General features: G+C 53.0%; 1 protein-coding gene across 8 annotated transcripts in view; it reads right to left on the bottom strand.

The window, feature by feature from the left end:
• FAM120B (family with sequence similarity 120 member B) overlaps positions 1 to 25,773 on the bottom strand; it is a 33,070-nt gene extending 7,297 nt beyond the window's left edge. The window contains exons 1-9 of one of the 8 annotated variants that reach the window (XM_059699782.1): positions 25,683 to 25,747; positions 24,816 to 25,044; positions 15,732 to 17,056; positions 13,818 to 13,998; positions 9,628 to 9,726; positions 8,188 to 8,360; positions 5,944 to 6,036; positions 2,667 to 2,873; positions 651 to 759 (exon numbers count right to left, since the gene is read on the bottom strand). In XM_059699782.1, the coding sequence (XP_059555765.1) occupies positions 651 to 759; positions 2,667 to 2,873; positions 5,944 to 6,036; positions 8,188 to 8,360; positions 9,628 to 9,726; positions 13,818 to 13,998; positions 15,732 to 17,036 (2,167 nt within the window). In that variant the 5' untranslated portion in view covers positions 17,037 to 17,056; positions 24,816 to 25,044; positions 25,683 to 25,747. Of the gene's footprint in view, positions 1 to 650; positions 760 to 2,666; positions 2,874 to 3,921; positions 5,130 to 5,664; positions 5,818 to 5,943; positions 6,037 to 8,187; positions 8,361 to 9,627; positions 9,727 to 13,817; positions 14,030 to 15,731; positions 17,057 to 24,471; positions 24,772 to 24,815; positions 25,045 to 25,682 lie in introns of those variants that run through there. The other 7 variants (XM_059699781.1, XM_059699780.1, XM_059699779.1 and 4 more) reach the window with 7 other exon arrangements.
• Positions 25,774 to 26,007: the final 234 nt, after the last annotated feature.

The following is a 26,007-nucleotide window of genomic DNA, read 5'->3' on the forward strand; positions in this document are numbered from 1 at the left end:
CACTGGTAGACGCGGAGCGGCCAGAGGGTGCTCTGCCTCCTCCCCCACCGGTCAGTGAGGGCACACAAGCTAGAGCTCTCCACCGCTGCCGGCGGAGGTTAGCAACATAGACCCAAATCCAATTACACGTTGATCTATAATTCTGTAAAAACTACCGTACTCTACCCTACGGAAAAGACCAGATACAAGTACGATGTATAATGAGAAATGAAAGCAACCTCAGAGCTGAGGTCGGGGAGCTCAGTGGGCGGAGCCAGCTCTGCTGCTGGCGATAGGCGCCCACGCTGCTGGCCGGTGCTGAGGGGACACCAGCGCAGAGAACAGCACAGAGATGGGAGCACAGGTACCGCAAAACGCGTGACGGTCCACAGCCACCGATAGCTACGTGATTCAAGTTACTGTTTCCTGTTTAACTGTCTTCTCTGCATCTGCTTTTGCTGCGTGACGCTCAGTGCGGGGAAATATAAACTCGTGTCAAGCACACGCCGCCCAGCAGGGCCTGTGCCCCAGACCCCAGAAGGGCTCCCACCCAAAGCAGCTCTGAGTCACGAATTCACCAGGGAACCCTCCGACATGCTCTTTCCTAACGGAACGGAAGTCAAAGGCATGCCATCAGCCCGGCCTCCCTCCTGAGACCTGCGGTGACCCACCTGAGTGGAGTGGCTGCCAGAGCTGCCGGCTGGCGATGCGCCGGTCCTCCCGCAGGCAGGCCTTGCACACCACGGACTTCAGCTGGTGGAACTGGGTGAGCCGCGCCCTCTGCAAACAGACCAGCGTCAGACACGCGGGCTGGGGACACTGCGGACATCCCTCGGCCTCTGACCTGGCCGCTCTCCCGAGTCCCAACAGTAACCAGCAGTGATGCCTTCTCTTCTGCACGTCAGACACACCCTAAACACCTTCACGTCCCGTTGTGACACCTGGGTCACCCACCAGAAGCTGACCTCAAAGTCTGCCCGCTGAAGTGGGACGACTGCACATGTGCGAGCCGCTGACGGAGGAATGAACCCCGTCTCCCAGCCCACTTCACCCACACCCCGTCCTGCCGCCTGTTCTAAGCCAGAGGCTGTGCACTCAGCCACTCTGCACGGGGTCGAGATGCTAGAGAGCAGACAGACCCATGGTGCAGACTCGCGGCTCCGCCCCTCGTCCCTGCTGCGGTTACCAGCCCCGTGGGAGCAACCTCTTCCCTCGTGATCCTGCTCCTGTCGTCCACACTTGACGTTCTGGCGGCTTCTAACTTCTGAACTTAAATTTCCGGGACGCCCCACCGTGCGTGAGACACGACCACGGGAGCTCCGAGTCTCCTCCCTGCCAGGCGCATGCGAGCCTGGCCGAGCCTCGTAGACCTTCCAGGAATCACATGCTTTGCACTCATGAGGCCGGACTGCAGCCTGCGCCTCAACCTCCCTCCAGCCTCAGAATCTTTCCAGGTAGTAAGGGGCCACGACTCCTGCCTGGCGTCCACAGAGGCACCTCTGCAGGAAACATCTGTTCTCGCACGAAAGGGGGGCGGAGGTAAGCGCCTGAGAGTTAAACAGGCGCGGCCCAGCTCTGCCACCTCAGGACGGGAGGGGCAGCATCAGCACCTCAGGGATGCTTTTAATTCTGCTTCCCAGGAAGGCTTGCTTTCGCCACTGTATGCCGGGGTCCAACCCCAGCGGGTCCAGGGGTCCCCAAAGGTGTGGACGGAGTCGGCGAAGAAGGAATGTCACAGAGGCAGCGTTCAGTTGATCATCATAGCCGGGTTCGCTTGTCAGGGTCTCCAGCCAGGTTCTGTCCAGGTTCTCCAGTCAGGTTCAGTCACCAGGTTCTAGTCAGGCTCTCCTGCCAATCTCCGCAGTCAGGTTCAGTCCAGGATCCCCTGCCATGCTCTCTCGCCAGGCTCCGCCTCCAGGCTCCGAGGCCAGTCCCTGTCCAGGATCCTCCGGCATGCTCTCGCCAGCAAAGTTCTTCTGTCTCTAGAGAACGTTCTATGTAGGTTCTGTGCCTAGGCTCTGTCTCTCTTGGTCCTGTCTTCCAAGCCCTGTGTTCTCAGTTCTGTCTGTTGTTGTCTTGTTGCATCTGTATTTATACCAGTTGATTCTAATCCTGTCAATTTCTATTACAAAGGTTAGGGTGTTTCTTATCTCCATTCCAGGGAGTAAAGATTATGTAGCTTAAGCATGATTGTTTGTAGTTAAATTGATTAACTACCCGCCTGGCACTTAGTTAAGGATTTCATCCCCTCCCTAACTTCAGGGGAAAATCCCTACCTGGGGATTCAACCTTTCTCGGAGAGGTGACCTTGGTTAAAACACAGCGCCAAGAAGGTGAGCAAACATATTAAGAACCGTATGCCATATATGCCAGGTCCCTTGAAACAGCAAGGATGGACCGGCTCCCGGCAACTGTACACGAGGGGGGACCCAGCGGGAGCTGCGGGCGCACGTTGCCCCCCCTCCCCCAGACGTCTGGGGTCCTAGGCCAGGAGACATGACGGAAACTGGACGCTCTACCTCCTGAGCGCCAGGCAGTGTGTCTGCGGCTCTGGGCCTGCGCTGGGGTCTCTGTGCCCGCCCTCACATGAGGGGCGTGAGGACACAGCACTGACCTCCCTGTGCCAGGCCATGGACCTGGGAGTTTCACGAGCCACTGGCCCAGCCTGGGGGACAAGCGGAACTCACGCTCTGCTCCACGAGGGCCTCCACCGTGTGCCCCTTCTCGGTCTGCAGGTACTTCTCGTGAAACAGCTTCCCGTCAAAGACGTTCCAAGGCATGAGGTCACTCGTGCTCCAGGGGAAGCCGCACGCGCTGTTGACCAGCAGCAGCATGGTCAGGCCGCGGACCAGGAGGGAGCCCAGTTGCACGGCTCTGGGGTCCACGCGATCGAGCTGTGGAGACCAGACCACAGAGGAGGTGACACGCAGCCCACCTGGGACAGACCCGAGCCTGTGCTCACAACACAACCGCACCACTCGGGACCGAGGCTCGGAGGCAGGGGCCTGTGGAAGAGCCCACACACCCACGTCACACGCCCGCCGCCCAGACGCCCTGTGAGCGGCCCCTTCCTCCACAAAGCTGAGCCCCCGGGCAAGCTCTGGAGTGCACTCGGCGCCAAGAGCCTCATGTAGGTACCGATGGGCTCCCTGTGATGGAAACGTGACCCTCGGTTGTTCTAACCGTGAGTGTGATTACTAAAAATACCATTTTAAATAAATACTTATCACTGAGGATACAATGGCTTACAGGGTTGAGGGGCTGACAACTTTTACAATGAAGACGACCTTCCCAACACAAAGTATCTTGTTGCTGGCGAGTCTCCCTGATGGGAAACATCCTGACTGCCCTGAGACAGAGCTAACCTGCCACCGGGGGGACCTGCTGGGTGACAGCCTTCGCCTCCCTCTGGCCTGTGTGGCACACAGGTCACCGCCACCCAGCAGGCGTCCATGGTTCTGGCCGTGTGGACGTCTGTTCAGCCGCCGAGGAACTCAAGTTCAGCAGCTGCCCCCTGGACGTCACTGCCTGTCTAATTCAGTCACAAAACCAGAATAAGTCAGGAGTGTGACACTTTATCCCCTTCGTAAGTAAGGTTTCACTTCACCGACGGACATAAAAAATACCTGATCTTGGGAAAGTCACCATAAGCTGGGATTACCGGGCGATCTAAGGTTGAGTAAAGGCGCCTGCTGTCCAGGACTGCTTTCCAAATTGTCCTAAAACCATGGCCTGCTGATGTCCTCTAAAGCCTGTTCAAGGTCAAGCCCCCTCCCTGCTGAAGAGGGAGATGGGCTCAGCAAGTCAGGTAACCCGGGGAGGGGCGGGGCCACCTGTGCCCAGGTCCTCTGGCCTTAGCAGCTCTCCACAGGCAGGCTCCTATCAAGGGGGAGATGACACTGGTTTTTAAACTGGAAAGTTTGTTCTTGAGAAACAACGAACCTAAGTGACAGACAGTGTTTGCTCTTAGAGATCTTCAGTGAACATAAAGCCTCGGTGAGTCAACAACAAGCGACCTGACCAGGTGGCACCCGTCAGCTCTGGCACAGGAAGCAGCGCCGGGCAGCCTTCAGAGCCGCCACCCTACTCCCTGCGGCAGAACCACAGCCCCCGCCACACCGTGTTCCCGCTGCAGGCTTCTCGCTGCCCCAGGAGTCCCAAGTGGGAAAGGGATGCACGATCTGGTCTCGGGCAGGTGTCAGGGCTGCAGAGAACATGGGCCCAGCTCTGCCACCTCGGGACGGGAGGGGAGCACCAGCACCTCCGATTCCTAGCATGGCTTTCCTTCGCCACTGTACGAGGTGGGACCTAGCAGAGGCGGTGGGCACACTGGGCGTGGTGAACAGGCGGGCACCGGGCCTGGCCCTCGGCTGTCCTCCAGCTCTACACCGGCCACACCACCAGCAGCAGCGCTGTGCTCACCCCAGAACCACCCGCATGTCCAGGGTGCTCTCCTGAGCTTCCCTATGTCTGCAGGCGAGGGTCCTGTGTGGTTAAAAACGGTGTTCCTTATATATTTTCATTTTCCAGAATATCTTCTCCCCAGAAAAGTACTTCTCAGCCACATTTGCCTTGTTTTGTTTTTCTAATTACAAGGTCAGGTTTTGGAACATAAGCTTTGCTTTCCTCCTCGACAAGCCGCTCAGGAAGAGAACCACACCGAACGGCTGACGACGGCTGAAACCAGTGGAGAAGCGGGGCTGTGGGGAGCTGGCTGAGCAGGCCCGAGCTCCAGCTGCTTATCAGACAGAAATCTCCTCATCGAAGCCACGTGGGGTCTTTTACAGGCCACAGCGTTAAAGTCGGAGGCTCTGAGGTCACCTTTCTGGTCCGATGTTGCAGGTTCCACATGGAAGCTGCTGCAGCAGGGCCTCCGGGTGGCAGTGGCACAGCCGTCTAAGACAGTCCTCAGGGAAACTACCCAAGCCTTGCTGGGCGGGCGCTGAGGACGGCAGGCACCAAGGTCGGCGGGTACAGGTCTGGCCCTTGTGTCCTGGGGCTACTCCTCAGCTTCCTGGGTCTGGCAGAGTTGTCTGCAGGGAGCTTGTCAGGAGCGTGCGTGAGGGCAGAGGCTGCCCACCTGCTTAGCTGCGTCTGTCTGTCCTCTTGATTCTTTCATTCTGAAAGGAGAACTTCCGTCTGGAAGGAGGCTGGAGTCAAAGCCAGTGGGGGGAGTGGGGGGCGGGATGGTCTTAAAAAGGGGGACCCCGGGAGCTACGTGTGCTCTCTAGTTAAGTCTGTTACTTTGATGACTTTCCCTCCTAACTCTGCAGATTCTACCCTAAATCCCATCTCCCTCCGCCTGTCTCTACTCGGGCTGCACGAGGCACGGGGAGTCCTTACAGAACAAGGAACACGCTCCGTGCTCTAGAGCTGTCGGCTGAGCACCACGGACAGCTGCAGCTGGTTCAGGAAAAGCCACGTCGGAGCACTGAGCACCCCTGGAGAGGAGCCCGGGCCTGCTCAGCTCCTCCTTGTGCTATGTCGGTGAGACCAGCACCTCCTCACCTGTGGCTGCCCTTTCAGCATCACCACAGAGAGCTGGCTTTTCTTCCTTTAAATTAGAACACCTTCCTTCACTCACAGCTTCCCTCAGCCTGCTGTCCAGGGCATTTTCCCAAACCGCCTTACTCCTGGGCACAGGGTCTTTCTCATGGAAAGGGAAGAGGCAAGAAGCTAGCTGGACATGAGGGCCCTGAATCCACTTCAGCTCCGCCAATAACAGGGTGGTGGGAGGCGACCCAGTGTCAACAGACAACAAAGTCCCACTTGGCATCAACGTCCCCTTCATTTCATGAGAAGCTGCGCTCAGCCTCCCACTCCACCTCAGTTCCCCACCTGTAAACAGAGCAGGAGAGGGCATGGTGCCTTGAGCTCTTTCTACTCTGCTTGGCTGTTTAACGTCGCTGGGTCCCAACCACAGCCAGGTGTCCTCAGCACTGAGACAGTCCCCGGGGCCAGTACCTGTACGTCTGCGAGTTGCCCAGCTGACTTCCCTGGGAGGCACAGGGCCTGAGCGATGAAAGCGTGCAGGTCCTCCAGGCACAGTGTGTCCACCTGCGAGGGAAGGAGAGCCAGCGTTAGCTCTTCCGGACACGGTCGCAAGGACTGGCTACAGGCACACGGTGTTCAGATCTCAAGCAGCGGAGGAGACGCAAGGGGAAGTGAGTAGGGCCTCTCTCCCACTGCCCAGGCCACGCTGGGCCGAGCGCCTGCGGACAGGACAGGGTCACACGGAGGATATGGCCTCACTGGGCGGCTAGGGCCGAGATGAGAACCCACCCTCAGCAGCCCCAGGGGAAGCTGTGTCTTCGAACCCCAATTTAAAGGAAATCAGGACCCCCAAAATATGAGTCCCCGCCAATCCTTCATGCAATGAAAGCTCTAGGAAGAGCATGAGGGAGAAACAAGGAGGCAGAGATGTGGAGAAGAGCCAGGCAGGGAGGCAGGGAGGCAGGGAGGGGACCCAAGAGCCATGATGGACGCAGACTCCATGGGCCTCCTACTCAAGGGAGGAAAAGGACTGGGACCAGCTGAGTGGCCCCCTCAGAGGGACCCGGGAGCTCCAAACAGGACGTGCACCCTGCGGGACGTCCCGACGAGGGGAGACTGACGCTGCTAAGCTCTGAACATTCCGACCCCCGTCACCTCCCTATTCCATTTTCACTCCAAAGCAGTTGTTGCCTTTGTGTAAATAACAACTTGCTTATCTCAGGGGAAAACACCGTCTACAAAGGAGTGGTTCTCGTGACCAAGAAAAAAGAGCCCCCTCCGCAGACGCAGGTCCCAGCAGAGGAAGAAGTTTCAAAGCCACAACGTGCCTCTGCGTTTCACCTGGGCCTGTTGGCAGGTGACGCCACCTCCTGCCCTGAGCCACGTTTGAAGGTGGTTTAAAAAGGGCCCTTGGGCACTGCTCCTGCCCTGCTTTCTCACCGCCCACACCCGGCCGCCAGTTACAGCGGACAAGGCTACACTGCAAATTCCTAGTGACAGGACACTGCAGAGCGTCACAGGGAGAGCACTGGCTCTGCCAGCGGAGGGTTAAGCGCCCTCTCTGGAATGCACGTGCCCTCCCAGAGGCTCTTCCCAGACTAGTTTCTGTGCAGGATTGTACACTGAACAGAATGTACTTTTATCCCAAGTCACACCCAAAAGCATCTAATTTAAGCACAGCTACATGGAGGTGTGAGAATTCTACAAGTGCACCTTCTTAGCAGACTGACGAGGGCAATAATGACCCTGTGAGTGACCGTCAGGACCTCGCTATTCCAGGGACACCACCGCAGGCACTGAGGCCAGGAAGCGGGGAGGTCCCTGAAATGCAACTCAGCTATACGTGAAGTGAATTCAGATTGAAAACAGAATCACCCAACTTCCCACTCCAGACAAATAAAATGCATGGTTATGCCCAAAAGACCCACGATCAGAGCCAAAGACAGAGAGCCTGGAGGGGAGGTGATGAGACAGTTCTGTGGCTGAAGACAGACCCTCTGCTCTTGTGGTTGGGACAACGGAGACAGAGTGAATGTACAGTAGGACAGGTGGGGCAGGGGATGGACACTGCTGTGCGTGTGGAAAACGGAAAAAGGCACATCTTTCCATTGGCTTTTGTCGTTTTCATATGTAGACTAAGAGTAAAATGAATGAGGAAGGAGCTGTCCCGCCTGCTGAAGGGTCTGACAGGGACCCGGGCTGTGCCTGTACCGGTGGCCTGGCCCGTGCAGTGGGCCGAGGACTGATGGCGACGGGACGGCGAGCGCAGCCTTCTCACGGGCGCGCTGACAGAGCACTCCCCGTTTTCTACCCTGGGACTGTCCCAGGGGCCGCAGGTGGGAGCTGTTACTTCGTTCTCAGCTTAGAGTGTGAAGGGACACGCTCGACCGGTTAGGTGGAACGGCTGGCTGTGGCTTGGGAAAGCTGAGGCGGCACAGAGCTGGGCCCTCCCCGCACCCCGTGCCCAGGAACAGGAAGGGCCACCCAGCTGTCACACAACAGAGGGGTCTCCGCGTCCTAAAGCTCTGGACGCAGAACCAAAGGGCAGGCAGGGCTTCCCAAGCCCGCTCCTTGCGTGCACTCGCGTCTGAAGGCAGGCCCGGCAGAGCCAGCGCTCAAGGACCAGCACTGGACAGAGGGATGCAGCCACCGCCTGGCTGCACCGAGTGCTGCCACTCACATGAGACGGACGCCACAACAAGGAGCCCAGGTTACCTGCACAAACAGGTAGGCGAGGAGGCAGCACAGCCCTTGAAAGGGGCTCTCCACAGCCTGCAGCTCTTCGCTCGAGGAGGAGAGGTCAAAACAGGCGAGGAGCACCTCTACACGCCGTGCTTGGGTTCCGGGCTCATGGTTCAGCCACAGCAGTTTCAAACTAGGCGTTCCCCCTGCGTAAAAAGTCCACGGAGTCCATTTACATCAGTCTGCACCAGCCAGTCGCAACATGCTTCCTCTCCAGTGGTTCTCAACCTTCCTCACGTTGTGGGGACCCCCAATGTCATGGTGACACATTGAACATCATGAAAGCACAGTGGATCATCACAAAAACAGTATGTAATCATAGATGTGTTTTCCGATGGTCTTAGGCGACCCCGGTGAAAGGGTCGTTCAACCCCAAACAGGTTGTGACCCCCAGGCTGAGAACGGCTGGTCTAGAAAGACAGTGCCAGAGCGAAGGCTAGGAGCCTCCCCTCCTGGCGCCTGGGGCTTTAAAGCTTAGAGGAACCAGAGGCAAACGTCAGCAGAGGCCTGGCCTGAAGGCCGCGCACACGCATTTCCCGGGTGACACGGCGCTTCCGTGTTCCGAGGGCACGGCTCTCTTCCTCCCTGCGCGGGGCCCGTGGGGTCAGGAACGCTTTCTGGAGTCCGTTCCCGAGCGCTGCCCTCAGGAGCGCTGGGCTGAGACACCAGCTCATCTGGTCCCCCTCTCCGCCCGCCCGACAGGCTCCCAACTGCAGGGAGCACCAGGCCCCGCTGCAGAGCCCAACGCTGCCCGGCCGTTCTGCTGGCTGTGGTGCCAGTGTGCATGGCTCCCCTGGGCCCCATGGTCTGGGAAGTAAACCCCTAACGGCTAACTTTTAGTGCTTCCTGTCTGTCTGTTATGCACGCATTTCCATCACTAATGTCAGAGAAAGAAGCCCCTTCTTGTTAACGTGGATCACAACAACGGCAGGAGGAAGACACAGCAGAGAGCTGCTGCAACGTGTAGGAAGCAAGCATTCGCTTCAGCTCATTGTCGGTGACGTGCTTCTCCTTCCCTCTCATTATGTGTTTGAAGATACCTCTCGTGGAAAAGAAACTTATTTTCCAGTTAAAATAACTTTCCATGCATTGAAATACGCTCTCAGCAGCGGGAAGAAGAGCAGGTTTGTGCAGAGGATCAGGACCCCAACCCTGTAGGCTCAGTGGATCGGGCTGGGGTCCGGCGGTGACGGGCTCTGTCTGAAACCCTGAGTGGAGCACAGCAGCAGGCTGGCCACGCAGGTCCCCGTGCCGCCCTCCCTCTGCCGTGAGCAACAGAGGCCCTCCTCCGGGCCCACTGGACTGGCAACTAGTGCGTGTGCAGTTCTGGAAAATGCATCTCCAGGCGAATCCGTGACTGCACTCTACCCCACGGGGAACCACCGGTGCCCTGCTTGACCGAGGCGTCTGTACCTGGGAGGCTCATCTGCAGAGGCCTCACGAGGTCCGGGTGCGTCAGCGGGTTCCCAGAGTACACAAACCACTCCTGCACGGGAGGGCAGCTGGCACCATCTGAGGAAAGACAGTGGGTCAGCAGATGCGTGAGGGCCAAGTGTCCCCAAACCCAGCTCTGCCAGGGACCCTTCCAAGCAGAGGTGGTGCTTCCTCCTGTCTGAAGCCTGCTGCCCGTTGAGCTCCCCAGCCTCAGACACTCCCCTCCCGTACTCAGGTGGAGGCAGGTAAAGAGCACCAGGCCCCTCTGTGGGTTCTTCTGTGTCACAGGAACAGGCCAGGTGGCTGCACGGACCCTCAGGGTGCCTCCTGCCACGAAAGGTCAGGGCAGAGGCCGTACTCACCAGGACAGCTTGGCAGTGGGCGGACTGTCCTCACCTACCCAGAACAACCAGACGGCACCATTTCCGCTTTTAACCAGATCACCCTCCTCAGAAAAGCTCTAGCTCCACGCCTCCAAAACGCCGAGCCAGATGCAAAGTGTTACCCGAGGTCTTCAAGTAACAATAAACCCATTTTCCTAGAAAACCCTAGAGTTTGGCCATTCTCTGGGCCACCACTTCATTTCAGAGGTTTTGATCTGTCATCACTTTGAAATTATAGCAGACATGTTTGCAAATAATTTGGTTTGTCTGAATTAAGATGGAAGTCATCTTAATGCCTATATACCAAGAAAAAGAGAAGAGGAAACAGCCCAGAAGTCCTAAAAGAAAAGGCTGCCTCTCCCCCTGGCACTCGACTGGCTGGGTTCTGAGGTCCATGAGCGAAGGGAGACCTCTCAGAAAAGCTCTCTGCGGTTTTCATCTCCCTCCGGCTTGGCCATCGCATGGAGATGGGAGGCCCAAACCTGCTCCTGTCACCCCGACACATGATGCCGCTCTGTCAAACCCATGTGCAGCCAAGACATGTCTCCCTGGGAGCAGCATGGGTGACTGTGCACACTCCACCTCTCCCCTCAGAAACCTGTCAGGTCACGTGCCCCTCCCCCCGCCCAGCACCGACTCCCCCCCAATCTGGGTCTGGGGGCACATGTGGGGCATATGGGGCAAAAGAGAGCAAGAAGCAATGTGGACTTCAACCTCTCAATTTTTGGGATTGTCAAGTTTGTAACCATCTTCTAGGTTTTTAAAAAATATATTTGTCCTATGAAGTATCACCTCACACCTGTCAGAATGGCTACTATCAATAAATCAACAAACAGCAAGTGCTGATGGGAACCCTCGTGCACTGCTGGTGGGAAGGCAGACTGGTGCAGCCACTGTGGAAAACAGTATGGACTTGCATCAAAATTAAAAAATGGATCTTCTGGCCCTAACAGGCTTGGCTCGGTGGATAGAGCGTCGGCCTGCGGACTAAAGGGTCCCAGGTTGGATCCCAGTCCAGGGCATGTACCTTGGTTGCGGGCACATCCCCAGTAGGGGGTGTGCAGGAGGCAGCTGATCGATGTTTCCCTCTCATCAATGCTTTTAACTCTCTATCCTTCTCCCTTCCTCTCTGTAGAAAATCAATAAAATATATTTTAAAAAATGGATCTTCTGTTTGACCAAGTGATCCCACTTCTGGAACTATATCCTAAGAAACCCGAAACACCAATCAAAAAGAATATATGCATCCCTATGTTCATCGCAGCATTATTTACAGTAGCCAAGATCTGGAAACAGCCCGAGTGCCTATCATTAGATGAGTGGGTAAAAAAGCTGTGGTACATTTATACCATGAAATACTATGCAGCTGTAAAAAAGGATTTCTTACCCTTAGAGACAGCATGGAGGGACCTGGAGAGTATTATGCTAAGCGAAATAAGCCAGTCAGAGAAAGAGAAGTATCACATGATCTCACTTATAAGTGGATTCTAAAGAAAACAACAAGAAAAAACCTGACAAACAAAATAGGTCCAGAGGTATGGATGCCTGGAACAGAATAACAGATCTCGGAGGGAGGGTTTGAGGGGAGGGGACAGGAAGAGATTAACCACAGAACAGATCTGTGTAACCCAAGGACACAGACAATAGCATGGGAAAGGCCTGGGGTGTGGCGGGGCAAACGGGAGAAAATGGGAGACACCTGTAATACTGTCCACAATAAAATTAAAAACATATGCATATGTATATGTCCTTCTAGTTCTGTAATGTTTTTATACTGCTGTTTAATCTACAATGGTGTGTGTGTGTGCTCATGGTCCTTAAAAAAACAGCATAACTTTCCATTCTTTTTTATGCATTATTATTTTTAAAGTTACCTTTTAGGTCAGTATCCAGGATTTCAGTGAGTGAATGGCCTGCAGGCACTTTGCAAAGGTGCCACGCCTGCTGCACACTATGTACCACAGGGCTGAGTGCCCATAAGACTGGCAGCCCTGCCCAGCCACTGGGAGCAGTAAGGATGCCCAGCAACAGGACAGCCAATCCCGTCAGGGGCTGCTGCTCGCCTGGGCTCTGCGCCAACACCGTGAGCCGCCGCGATGCGGAGGAGCAGCTTCTCCTACCTCCTCAGTGACGTCGCTGAGGTGCTCAGTGGGGAGATAGAACTCAGAGGCAGGGTTAGAATCCGGAAAGAGCCGAAACCGGTTTGGCTCAGTGGATAGAGCCTCGGCCTGCGGACTGAGGGGTCCCAGGTTCGATTCCGGTCAAGGGCATGTACCTGGGTTGCGGGCATATCCCCAGTGGGGGATGAGCAGGAGGCAGCTGATCGATGTTTCTCGCTCATCGATGTTTCTGGCTTTCTATCTCTCTCCCTTCCTCTCTGTAAAAAATCAATAAAATATATTTAAAAAACAAAGAAAAAAAATAGAATCCGGAAAGAATGGCAGAAGCCAGGGGGGCCAAGGGGGGAGTGACTGCAGGTTCTTCCCACATTTGGCCATAGCGCTGTCTAGCCATCCAAATGCCATGTATCCAACTATAACATACTGGTACGTGCAGTTTTAGCAAGTGGACCAGGCAGTTCAAACCCCCATTTTTCAAGGGATCTGAGGATGCAGGCCAAATGCAGTTGTAGGTGAATTTCTGACTCAGTGTGTGGCTGACACCCCTAACTGACCCTTGCATTGTTTTGTTCAAGGGCCAACTGTACCCTAAAAATAATTTGAGGCAAACATTATTCTATAATGTAAATTCTTTTCATGATGAAAATCTTTTTAAATCATCAATGTGTAATCATTCATGTTCAGAAAGACCCATATAAGAAAACAAATTAAACAATATTTGTCCCCAAAGTTTATTACACAGGTTCTTTTGTTTCTGTTTTTAAATCAGCTTCTTTCTCATCACCTCACGTCAGATAGGATGGTGCAGTCGGCCTCTCTCAGGTGACTGAGGTGACAGATACCACTGCATTAAGCACCACGCATCTCTAGAAGTGCTCTTCTCCTCCCCTCACTCCCCGAAACCATTCCTCAGAGAGGGTTTGGGGCCTGATGGACTCCTCGGTACTGAAGGTATCCCAGGTTACTGCCCTGGCCACTCATGTCCTCTCCCTATACTCGCTGCTATTGCACAACGGACAAAAAGATGGGGAGACACATAAACTTATATAAAATACCCTAAAGGAAAATTTTGTTTATATTTTAAAATATGATGTACTGGGTTTTATATAATTATTTTATGTAAATCTCATTTTGAGGGACAGTAAGTAGACACTGTCTCCTAATAATAAACAGCTACTCTCTGCAGAGGAAAGGGTTTTCACATTCGAAAAAGCACAGTCCTCTAAGGCATAAGTAGGTAACATTTCATAGAAACAATGCTCTTTTTTTTTTTTTTTACAGAGGAAGGGAGATGGATAGAGAGTTAGAAACATCGATGAGAGAGAAACATCGATCAACTGCCTCCTGCGCACCTCCTACTGGAGATGTGCCCGCAACCCAGGTACATGCCCTTGACCGGAATCAAACCTGGGACCTTTCAGTCCGCAGGCCGACGCTCTATCCACTGAGCCAAACCGGTTAGGGCAACAATGCCCTTTTTTAATGACTGCGGGCAACTGCTGGCTGAGTAGACTCAGAGGCCTATGGCCTCCACCTCACTTTACGTGGATGTTGGTGGTATCCCACCACAGCCCCCACCAAGGAACAAACCCTGTTTAATTGCATCTGTGTCTTCAGCGGCCAGTGTCAGGAACCGCCTGTGCCCTGCATGGTCATGAGGACTCACCATGGCCATCCGCCAGCAGGAGGGAGTAGACACGCTGCCGCACCGGGCGGTAGACGAAGGCCTGGCTGGGCAGGGCCTGGTCCAGGGCATCCTCCAAGGTGTTGCTGCACTCGATCTCCCCGCTGGCCATGATGTTGTACACCAGGTAGCTCTCCGCCTGCACATGCTGGGCTCTAGCGACCTGCTCAAAGTTTAGACACAATGGAATTCTCCTTGCAAACACAAGGACGTTCAAACAGAAAAAGTCAGCACCTTTATGTCACACACCAGTGTTTTAAGGCACACAGCAAGGAATAACTGTCCCCCAAGCTCAAGCTGGCATCTGTGTTTCCTGTCTTCTGGGCTTCTGGCTGAGAGCTTTCTTGCTCCCTGTTCTCCAGCTCCAAGCACCTGCCAGACTCGCTGACTCTGCAGCGTGGTCCTCTTCCTCTGTCCGCCTGAGAGTAAGGGTGGTGGACAAGGCTCTGCCCGACCTATCTCAGCCACCATCATCCGCAAGCAGGACAACCACTGCCCTCCTCCAAGCAAGTTCTTCCCACTAACAGTCAAGGCCCCTTTACAGTAAAGGCCTCAACCCCTTTCTCCCACACACAGTTCCGGCCTCAGAGAACCTGCCATCACCAGTCCCAGTGCAAAGCTGCAGTGCTCCCAGGAATGCTCCACCCTCTCCCACCTGCACCTGAGCTCCCAGCGCCCACTTCACCAGCCCCTCTCCATAAACAAACCTCTGCTCCCCTCCTCACGGGGCTCGCCTCACACTGACCCTGTGATCTCCCCACTAAACTATAAACTCCTTGGGCTGAGATGCTGGTCACATTCATTCCTTTGCTCAGTAATCTGAAGGCAGGTGAAGAGATGGATGATTTAAATGATTCTACTTTCTTATCAAATAAGAACTAAACTCAGAAGGGCTATAAATCTACATATAAGTTGTATTTTCCTGTGAAGAACATTCTTATTACTGCAAGAAAAACTTCATCTACATTACTACCCAGAATTTAAGTCTAAATAGTCTATAGCTAACGGCACTTAAAATGTGGCAGCAGGATAACTTGGAATATCAAAAACTTGGTGAATCCGATTGTCTCATTGCTTATACACACTAGTTATGTTGATTCATTAATGCAGACTTAAGTCTTAATCTCTTTATTCCTCACTTTCTTCATATATAAAATAGGTTTAATAAAAGTGGCAACCTATCTAAGCAATAACACAAAATTAAAAAAAAAAAAAAGTGGCAACCTCACGAAACTACTGAGGATTGAGGTAACACAGGAAACGCACCTGGCTGACACATCCTGTGTGCTCAGTGAATGTCAACTGTTGTTATAAGGCTAGACAGACTACAAAAATGTCCATTTCATTGTTAAAATGCCTTTTTAAAAATTTTACCTTTACTGTTCAAAGTATTACATATGCCCTCCTTTCCCCCACTTTAATCCCTTTCACCTCGTGCCAGCCCCCACTAAAATGTCTTTAAATCACAACAGAGGACAGGCTAGCAGCTTTAAGATTTTTTTAAAAAAGTATTTTAAAGAGCTACGACTTGATACTCCAGCCAACTGAAGATCATCAGAAGTGACCCATTTCCCTATGTGCCTGCTTGAAGCACATCAGCTCCACTGAGGTCAGGCTCCACTTCTACCTCTTCTGGGAGCTTCTCTCTGTCCTTTAGCCCACAGGGATCTCTCTCCTTCAGAGCCCTCTTCTGGAACAGTCATGTGACAATGTCAAATATGGTTTCCAATGTGAGTTTTCAGGGCTTATGTCATACTTCCTAACTAAACTCCTGGGTCCTATTCTGCGTCCCCACAGCACCTTACCTACTGCAGGTGGTCAATATTCACTGACGAGTGCCTTGATGGATGCGTTTCCATCAGGCCGTCATAGAGAAGGGTGGGCTTATCTACCTACCTTTAAGATTTCGGTGTCTGAAACCATGGTTACTTGTCGCTTGATTTCAGGCTCCATATTCATGGGGTCTTCCTCCTTGAATTCAGGGTCTGTACACATGGGAACTTCCTGCTTGGATTCAGGGTCTGTACACATGGGATCTTCCTGCTTAGACTCAGGGTCTGTACACATGGGACTTTCTTGCTTGGATTCAGGGTCTGTACACACAGGACTTCCTTGCTTGGATCCAGAATCTGTACTCTCAGGACTTCCTTGCTTGGATTCAGGGTCTGAACTCTCAGGACTTCCTTGCTTGGATTCAGGGTCTGAACTCACGGATATAATCTGCTTGTCCAAAGTTGTTATAGCTTTGGCTTTTGGGGAAATCCATGGAGATTTCTGTCCTGGTAAAAGATATGATGCCATCCCCTTATAAAAAAGAGCTTTGTTTGGTCCCAAAGGTAACATCTCTTCCAGCTTTTTCTCACCTTGATATAAGCGAAGGACTTTAGCTATGTGGTCTGCTACAGCGAAGATGACGTTGCCTCTCCTGTCACAGTTCTCTTTCACAGAGGTATAGAAGGACAAGCACTTGTACCGAAAGGTTTCAAACATGCCTTCCGGGACGACGTCGTTGCCCAGCAGGCAGGCCAGAAGGGGAAGGTCTGCCAGGCAGAGGCCCAGACTCGCACAGAGCTTCTCCCTACAGAGCATGACAGTGCTGAGGCTGTCCAGGCAGAGCTCACTGATGGAAAAGTAGGGACAGGAGTCATAAATTAAGTAGTCGGTGTCTTCTCCGAGGATCCCTAGACAGTTGTTCTGGAGGCCGTAAGAAGCCACCTCATAGTCAGCCTCCTGCAAGGAGCACAGGGTTTCCTGACCCAGCGTCTTCAGAGCAAACCGCGTGAAGATGGCCAGCCCCGAGGGGATGAAGAACATGCTCCTGCTGGGCTGTTCCCTGTGCGTCTTGATAAACTGGAAAATCCTGGCAATCTCCCTGTTGTTCTTGAGTCTCCGTTTCGCCCACACATCTCTCTTCTCCTTCTCCACCATACCATCAAAGAAGAATACCAACTTGATGCCAACATCTGTGAAAGTTCTCACGAAATCTCGCAGGACAGAAAAGTATTCCTTCCACTGGCCACCGCAAACCCATGACTCCGGGGTGTACCAGTACCTGAGACAGCACATGGCGTCCACCACGATGGTGGGCGTGCATCCGGGATGCTGGCTTTGGTGCTGCTCGGCCAGCTCTTTGAGATTCACTGTTGTACATACATGTGGGCAGCTGCTGGCAACAAACCCCTGCAAGCCTCTCACACCCATGACTGACCTCCCAGAAGGCTCTGGAAAGGAAAGGAAAGGAAACCAGTTATTATGGCACCTTACAAAGCCCACACAGACAATGGTGAATAGCCATTCTCTATCAGGAGCCTAAAGTTTTCCATAAAAACACGTGAGGAACTTTAGCTAAGTGTAAATTACTTGAGTTGGACTTTTCAAAGATAACATAGTGTAGCTTCTTTTTAAGATTTTAGCTAAGACTATTATTCAAGAGATTTCTCAAGTGGATTCAAAACAGGCTAACAGTTTTCAAAAAAGTAGTATTTTCCATCTAGGAACCCAAATAGAAGTTAACTCTGAAAACCTAAAAACAAAAATGGCTATTTCTCAAAATAATTTTGCTGAGTTGAAAGAAGCCAGATTAAAAAAAAAAAAAAGTACACACTATGATTCCATTTGAACATAAGTTTCTGGTTTACTGAGAGCTGAGCTCATTCGAAGTGGCAGAGAGCATCTGGGTCGGGGCAGGTTAGAGGGCGGGATTCATCAAGGGGACTTTTGGGGTGATGGTTCCATTCATTACCTTGATTGTAGAGATGATATCATGGGTAAACACGTGTTACCTGAAAACTCAGCCTGTGCAGTTTCCTGTATGTCAACTACACCTCAATAAAGGGGTTGAAAAGAGAACTAGCTGGCCCTGAACAACACTGGTGTCAGGGGCACTGCCCACCTGCAGTCAGAAATCCACATGTAAGTTAAGTCAGCCTCCTCCAACCTCAAGGAAACAAATACAGTACATAAAAGTTCACTATGGCCCAGCCGATGTGGCTCAGTGGTTGAGCACTGGCCCAGGGGCCAGGAGGTCACAGTTCAACTCCTGGTCAAGGCACATGCCTGGGTTGTGGGCTCGGTCTCCTGTAGGCGGCGTGCAGGAGGCAGCCGATCTATGTTTCTCTCTCATCAATGTTTCTATCCCTCTCCCTTTCTCTCCCTAAAATGAATAAAAAAATATATTTTTTAAAAGTTCACTAAGGCAAAATGTGTCTAACATCTGAGATGGTGAATAAGTCTGAATGGAAAATTGCCCTTTCTAAAATGTGAAAACATACAATGTAGTTAGTTCAAAGAGTTAGAATTCAAAATCTAAAAAAACAACAACAAGCAGAGCATTGTGTCCTAAGTTGCCCTTCTATTAAAAAAGACGTAATATAAGGCGTGACTTGAGGTCAGAAAAACTCCATGATGACATCTTTATCTTAATGGCCTGTTCTTTTCACTTTGGTTTTCTGTAAGTCATCAGGGCTGAGTGTCCTTTGATAAAACAAAACAAAAATCCTCCTTATGCAAAAGCCACACAGGACAAGCGAGCCTGTCCGGGCTTAGGACTGAGCACAGCGGCCACCACTGGCTGCACCCCACCCGCCGCGATGGCTCCTCACAGGGCGCTCGCTCCCACCGCACAGCTGCGCACGCCCCGTGCACCTCCACCTCCACAACAACCTGACACTGACGCCACAAATGAAGACGCTGCAGGTAAGTCCATTATCAGGGAAGAGCACGGGCACTGATGGTGGTTTGAGAACTGCCTGTTGGTGGGCAGTGGCCCCATCAGAAGCTGAAGTTACCTGTTTAATAGCCATTGAGTGAGAAATACATGAACACTGAATGGCTATCACACACATTTATGTTGAAATGTAGAGGTCTTGCTCATTAAGTTATTGAATATAATGGAACACATGCATCCACACACCAAGACCACTGTAGAGCTCTTGCTAGACAAACAGGCATTTATCTTGGGAGCATTATCAAGTAATGCAACTTTTGATCATTATCGCAACGAGAAGGCGGTTGCAGTTCGGACCTCCGGGCATGGATCCGGGCATGGATCTAGGAAGGTTACAGCATATTTCTGCAGCAGAGGGGTTTTCCTATGACACTCGGCGGTAGCGAGGTACAAGTCTGGAAAGGGTGTTAAGACTTCTCAAATTCCAGGCCATTATCCTATGCCTAGCTTTGAAAAGAGCAGGCTTGTCAGGTTTGTTGACAATGAGGAAGCAAAAGCAAATTACAAACTGTGAGTGTGACCAGGTTCCCATTCTTTCACCAGGCTCCAGGCTGGGTGCTGCCGGCCCCCCTCCTGAGGCCCGCCAGCAGCCAGGAGCCCAGCAGACCCTTCCCTCACCGCAGCTCCCACAGGCGGGGCCCCCATCTGTGCAGCCGCCCACCATGCTTGGGCTGGCTGCCTTCCCTCACCAACAAAAAGGATTTTTGTTTCAAGCATTTTCCTACTAAAACTGCAAGTGACAACACTGAGTTTCCAAAACACTCTCCTCTTTATTTTACAGAGTCGGGCTCAGCTCTGCTTTGATTTCATTCAAATGTTTTTCCTCCTTTCTCACCCCAGCAATGAAAAGCTCACTATTTTAATTAAACACACACAGTTTTTTCCTGTTTTTCACACTGCCAATCTCTCCCATTTTGAACCACAAACTACCTCAGGAATGTTACCTTACAATGTGCTCTTGTGTGGCATTTGCAAAGAAAAATTCGGAGACACAAAGATCTGGGAACCTGTGACAGCAGAGGGGCCTTCCATTTTCAGCTCAATCTGTCACGCACCACACCACCACCTGTCAACACAGGCAGAGTGGTGGGAAATGAAATGCTAAAGAGACAATTTTGTGGCCCTGGCCGCAGGGTGGCTTGAGTAGTTGGAGCGTAGCCCCATACATCAAAAGGTTGCAGGTTTGATTCCTGGGCCGGGCACACACCAGGTTGCGAGTTCAATCCCTGGTTGAGGTGTATAGGAGGTAACCAATGGGTATTTCTTTCTCTCTCTCCTTTCTTCTCTAAAATCAATAAAAAATATATTCTCTGGTGAGAATTAAAAAATATTTTTAAAAAAGATTATTTTGTGGCCATTACCTTTTTAACAATTTTTGTTGTTTTTAAATTGGTAAGAGTAATACTGAGGTGTTTTTCATTCTCTACCATTAAAGATTATTTAAATACATACATGTATTTATAATTTAATTTATTCTACCTGTAAACTATAAGAAAATTTTCACTACCAAGAAAGAAAACAGAAGTTATGTCTCCTTCGGTAGGAATCATATTGCCCAAAACACAGCCTGGGAGTCAGATCTCTCCATGTGGGCCCCTCCAGGGCAGACGTCACTGTCACCCCCGGCACCAGCAGTGTCTGCCGTGCGAGGGCCAGTATTTGTGAGTGACTAAATGAAGGCATCAAAGGGCAGGTGTGTAAAGAGAGGTCAGGAATCACCAAGTGTCGGCAGAGGGAGAGTAACCAGTAGGCCCATGTCCTCGAGCAGCACCAGTGCCGGACATCGCACAGAAGAGCAGCCGCAGGCACACAGGGAGCCACCCCAGAGGCGGCCTCACGGCCAGGAACAGCCTCATTGTCCTGACAGCCAGACCAATCCCAGGTACTGGGTTGCAGTAAATGAAGAAGTGAACAGAAGACAAGTCCAGAAGCTCCTTTATTCACAATCTTTCAGCAGACAGAGAAATGGAGAGAGGCGTGCCTCAGCAAAAACATATCAGCCCAACCTGCACCGACAGGTCCGGAGCCAATCCAGACATAGGGACAACTGGACTCAGAGCCAGCCATTGGACACATCCCATGTGCAGAGCAGCATCTGCAGGACAGCCAGTCCCAGTGGTTGTAGCCCCTTAAGACATGGACAGTGTTTCCCCTCTGCCCGCCACCCCCAACCCCCTTGTGTCAGAGCCCCACCGTGCAGAGGGCATCGGAAGAGCTGGAGTTGACTAAATCAAGCCTTTCAATTTGGAGACAAAGCAGGTTCATGTTCTACAGAGCAATCGAACCATAACCTTGGACTTATCTTTATCAAATAATTTGTCTCCACAAGCCCAAAATCTACAAACAAGCAACACCAGTGTCTGGTCTCTGATCAGGAGTGAAGAGGAAAGCCAGAGGTGCACCCTGGTGCCAGGTGGATGTTCATCAGTGGCCCTGGATGACTAGGATGAATCAGTCCTTTCGTTCCCTGCTTCGTTTCTGCGTCTTCAATGACCACATGCTGGCTGGGCCTTGGTCCACCTAGGGAGGCCCCCCAGGGCTGATGTGGGGCATCTACAGTCTGCTTTCTTCGCTTTCCTCCCCGCTCGCCCCACCAAAATAAAAGCAATTGATGGGGAATCCGTACACAGGAGGGTGTGAACAGGGATTGAGGGTTCCAGGAGGATTGTCCCAGGGCAGCTTGTGGGACAGTGTTGGCTCGATGTCTCCTGAGTATTTATGGATCCACAGACACCAGATGAGCAAGTAAGCTAAGGGCAGCTGCCACAGGTGGTCTCCACCTGTCTGAGGGCTGTCCACAGGCTCACTGGGCACTGACAGACACTCTCCTGGACCAACGTCAAGCAGGCTCCCCAGGGCCCTCTTCTCCACAAGGCACAACCTTAGGCTTCCTGCTGGCCCTGCCCAGTCCAGCTGACTCAAGAATCCTACTGAGTCAGTGTAGAGAGAGAATCCCCTGCCCGATTCTTGCTGATCCCTCACTCTGCCTGTTGGCAGATGCCTCTGCCCCATTTGAAGTTGAGCCCTACCTCTACCTCCTATGGCAAGTCCGGAATAAAGTCTTCCTTACTTTTTTAATTGTCAGAGTAAGAAGCTTACACAAGAAATGGGAAGCCTGATGTACTTGGCTATGCCCAGGTACATGTCCAGACTCGGATGCCCTGGAAGACCTCCCACAGCTGCCATAACCACTGGTGCCAAGAGTCAGACTGGTGCAAAGAAGACGCAGACGCTCAGGAGCTGGTGGCAGACCCCTGCACACTGTATCCTGGAAGACGGGGCAGACGTTGGGCAGTACTGACGACAGGAGGAAAAGCTCTGGAATAAAACCACACTAAGCCCAACCTCCACTTCCTTGCAATGAAACGCTGAGCAAGTTACCTTATTCTGTATGCTTCATTCTTCTTACCTGCAAAGTGAGCTCTACAAGACCGACTTCATAAACTGGTGTGATGTGATTTCATTTAGATTATAAATTTATTCATTAAACATTTCTCATTAGCTGCCTCCGGGTTTAGTAAAATCTGCCCAGTCCAAAATTCTTAAATTATCTTAAAATAAAGCCATATAAATATGAGGGTGTATTATACTTATGATTTTTATAAGCTAGATTACTTTTTAATATTGGAAATAAAATTTTTTCTGAAAAAGTAGCCGTCAGAAATAAAGTAGCCATGTTCTTTGCAGAAACTCACAGAACAAAGAAAAAAACCACTCATAGCCTCATCTTCCAAAAATAAGGACAATAAACATTTTAGAGTATATATTTCTAAAAATTGGGATCATACTTCTCTATAACCTATTTTGTGTCTTAATTTATTAGGTGATACATGTTGCCAAGTCATAAGGTTGACCTGTTATGGTGTAATTTTTAATGGGTGCACAGTGTGGTGTGAGTGAGTTCTCAACCCTACTGCTGGACATTTATGCCATCTCCTATATTGCAAGCCATAAATAAGAATGTGAGTCACATCCATGCATAAAAATCTCATTTCCTTGGGATGAATCTTAGATGTGAAACTGCTGAGGCGAAGGAAAAGCACATCCTGGTCATTCTTCTCCAACAGGCTGTCAGTCTGTAGTTGTGCCTCGTTAGCACTCAGCTGTCCTCACCACCACTAGGGCAGTTATCTGAACATAAATCTGTTTACTCAGTCATTGAGCAGCTTTTCAGCAAACGTGACAGCAGACACGGAGCAAGGAGCTAGACCAGCCGTGGGCAAACTGCGGCCCGCGGGCCGGATCCGGCGTTCGGCTGGTCTATCCGGCCGGCGGAGCCGAAAGAGCGGAGGGTTCTCTTGCCCTCCCCTCCGCTCCTTCACCAGCAGCAGCGTTACCATGGCAACGTCGGGAAACACGGCGCAGCTCCTTCTTCTGAGTCCAGTTTAAGAACCCATTGTGGCCCTCGAGTCAAAAAGTTTGGCCACCCCTGAGCTAGACAGACAGCCCTGCCCTCCAGTGGCTTACACTCTAGCAGGAAAATCTCCAACAGGCAACAAGCACTTGACTTAACTGTAGGGCAGAGAAGGGCAAAGCATGTGAATGGGGGGAACACGCAGCAGGAAGACCCAGGACAGGTCCGGGACCCACGATGGCCATCCTGAGTGTCCAGATGGAGACAGGAGAGCAGGCGAGGCCTGAAGCAAGAGTGGTGAGGGACAAATTCTTTGAAGTCCATAAGGTGTCTTTTTTATTATTAAACTAGAGGCCCAGTGCATGGATTCGTGCACTGGTGGGGTCCCTCAGCCTGGTCTGCTCTTTCTTGAAATCTGGGACCCCTTGGGGGTTGTCAGACTGCTGGTTTCCGTCGATCCGAGGGCTGTAGCAGTGTACGAAGTGACAGCGGCCAGGGAGGAGCCCAAGCTGGGGGCGGCACCTCCCCGCTCCTGCTCATCCCAGCCCGCTGTGCCTGCCATTGCTGCCGCTCAGTGGCGCTGCTGTGGAGGCGGGAGAGGCTCCTGCTGCCACAGCTGCACTTGCTAGTCATGAGCTTGGCTTCTGGCTGAGCAGAGGAGTGCTCCTGCTGTGGGAGGGCACTGACCACCAGGGGGCAGCTCCTGCGTTGAGCATCTGCCCCCTGGTGGTCTGTGTGCATCATAGCAACTGGTCAACCGGTTGAGCAGTCGACTGGTCATAAGGGTTGCTTAGGCTTTTACTATATAGATGGGTGTTTCTAAGGTGCTTAAAATATCTGTTCTATTAAATAGTTTAACCTGCAACTTTATGTGTTTTCCTCAAACCCAAAAGCTAAGTGTGGCTAGAAGCTCTGTTTAAGGGGACAGGAGTGAGCTGAGGCTGAGTGGGCAGGGCCAAGAGCAAAGGGGCGCAGACCACACAGGCGCTTACACTTCACCTGAGGGGAAAGCACCTGCATCTCAGAAACACTGCCCTGCCTGTCGTGGAGAAGGGATGGAGGCCGGCGAGACTGAGACAGATGAGGGGATATTGTGGATGCTGGTGGACTGGCTGCCGGTATCCCACAGCCTCCCCATTTTGGAAGAACCCCAAGATTAGAGGGTACAGAGCCCTACTTCCTACTGCAAAAGACTAGGGAGGGTAGAGAGACCATATGGTCCCCCAGATGAACCAAAGGCATGGGGTCCACATTCCCGCACGTGCTCCGTGTGCATTCAGCTCGGGCTTACTGTGCTCTGGGCCGAGTGCTAGCAGCTGCGGACAAGGCAGTGAACCGGAGAGTCCCTGTCTTAGATCTGGATCTTTAAGAGGGAAGCAAAGGCTGAGTCGTTCAAGAAGAAGAAGCACAGGTGTGTGTGTACATATGTCAAGATGCATAAAATCGTACACTTAAAATGTTTCTTTGTTCTATGTATTTTCTGCAAAGAACATGGCTACTTTCTACAATCAGAAAGCCCCATAGCAAACACCCCCTGTAGTCCCTCCGGCACTTACCAGTATTGTGCAGACTCTCGGAAAAGGCACTTCTGCCCGCAAAGGCAGGAAGAGCTGGCTGGGCCAGCAGCGTCACAGGCAGTAACGGTGAAGCTGGACTGGAGCCCACCTGCCTCTGAGTCTGTATTCCTTTCACTAGGACTCTAACACCTAACACTTTGCATGTCAGTCCAGAGATCTGTCCTCCAGAAGGTTCTCCCAGTCCCTGGGGCCCTGACAGAATGATCAAGAGGGAGGGCAACTCAGATTTGGGCGCCTTGGGGGCCCCCACCCGAGTTCCCCAATCCCCCTCAAGGGCCAATGAACCACAACCACTGTCACGGAAGAGGAACATGTGTGCAGACCCGTCAACACGGAGGCCTCGTTTATCCCGATTTCAGGGTAAGAATCCACTATGAATTTTACGTTCAGGAGCGAAAGCTAAAACACTGATTCATCAGAGACTTCCGCAGGCCCTGGCGTACCATCTGCGGACTGGCCGTCAGTTCTAACAACGCGCTCGAAGCCCGCAGGAGAGAAGTGTGGACGGGCACGCGAGGAGGCACACCCGGCCCGAGGAATGGGGACGCTGGCCTGGGAGAAGCGAAAGGGTAGGAGAACTTTAAAAAAAGGAAGCTGACAGCCATACAATCTCTGCACCGCTGCGAGGGAAACCGCGGGGTGAGCCTAGAGCTCTGCACGCCCTCTCCGGGGGGCACCTCGCCTCCAGCCCCCACCCCCGGTTTTCCCCGGTTCTACCCGCGACCACCACGTCTTCCTGAGTGTCCAGCCTCAACCTGACACCCACTCTCCTCCGCGGGGCGGGATGGCTCCCCTTCCCTCCCACCCCCACACCGACTATCCAAACGCGGCCCCAAACCCCTCCCGGACGCCGCAGACGCCGCCCTCGTGCACGTTCCAGGGCGGCGAGCCGTCACCCTTCGGTACCCGAGGGTCCAGGGCCGGAGGGCGGAGGCTCGGGCCCGACGGGGGAGGTGCACCGGCGGCGGCGCAGAGGGTGACGCGACAGCCGGGCCGCGAGGACACCGGCACCGGTCGCCCGCGGGGCCGGAGCACGGCGGCGGCGGCGGGGGCGGGGGCGGGAGGGGAACGGCGGGGCCGCGGGAACTTGGACCCGGCCTGGGCCCGCCGCCGGGCTCACGGCAGGGGCGGCCGCAACGGTGCAGAACCGTGGACGCCGCACGGCGAGGGCGCCGCAGGCCCGGCCCTACCTAGAGACGCGCCAGCTCAGCCGGAGACGGGCCAGCGAAGCCGCGATCCCGCCGCGGCCGCTCGCCACTTCCGCTTCCGCTCGGAGACTTCCGCTCCAGGGACCGCCCGGGCGCGGGGCGGGGCCGAGGCGCCGGGGAAGCGAGATGCGCAGGCGCCGCCCCAGTTGCCCGGGAGACCGCGCGGCGCGGCGGAGAGCGGCGTCTGGGGTCCCGGCTATCCGCGGCGCGCCGCGTGGAGCAGGGCTGTGGGTCCCCGCGCGGGCCGCGCTGTGACAGCTCCCGGCGCGGGTTGGGGGCTCCGTGACTGGGGCGGGCGCCGAGGTGA

The sequence above is a fragment of the Myotis daubentonii genome, chromosome 6 (genome assembly GCF_963259705.1).
Source record: "Myotis daubentonii chromosome 6, mMyoDau2.1, whole genome shotgun sequence".
Lineage (NCBI taxonomy): Eukaryota > Metazoa > Chordata > Mammalia > Chiroptera > Vespertilionidae > Myotis > Myotis daubentonii.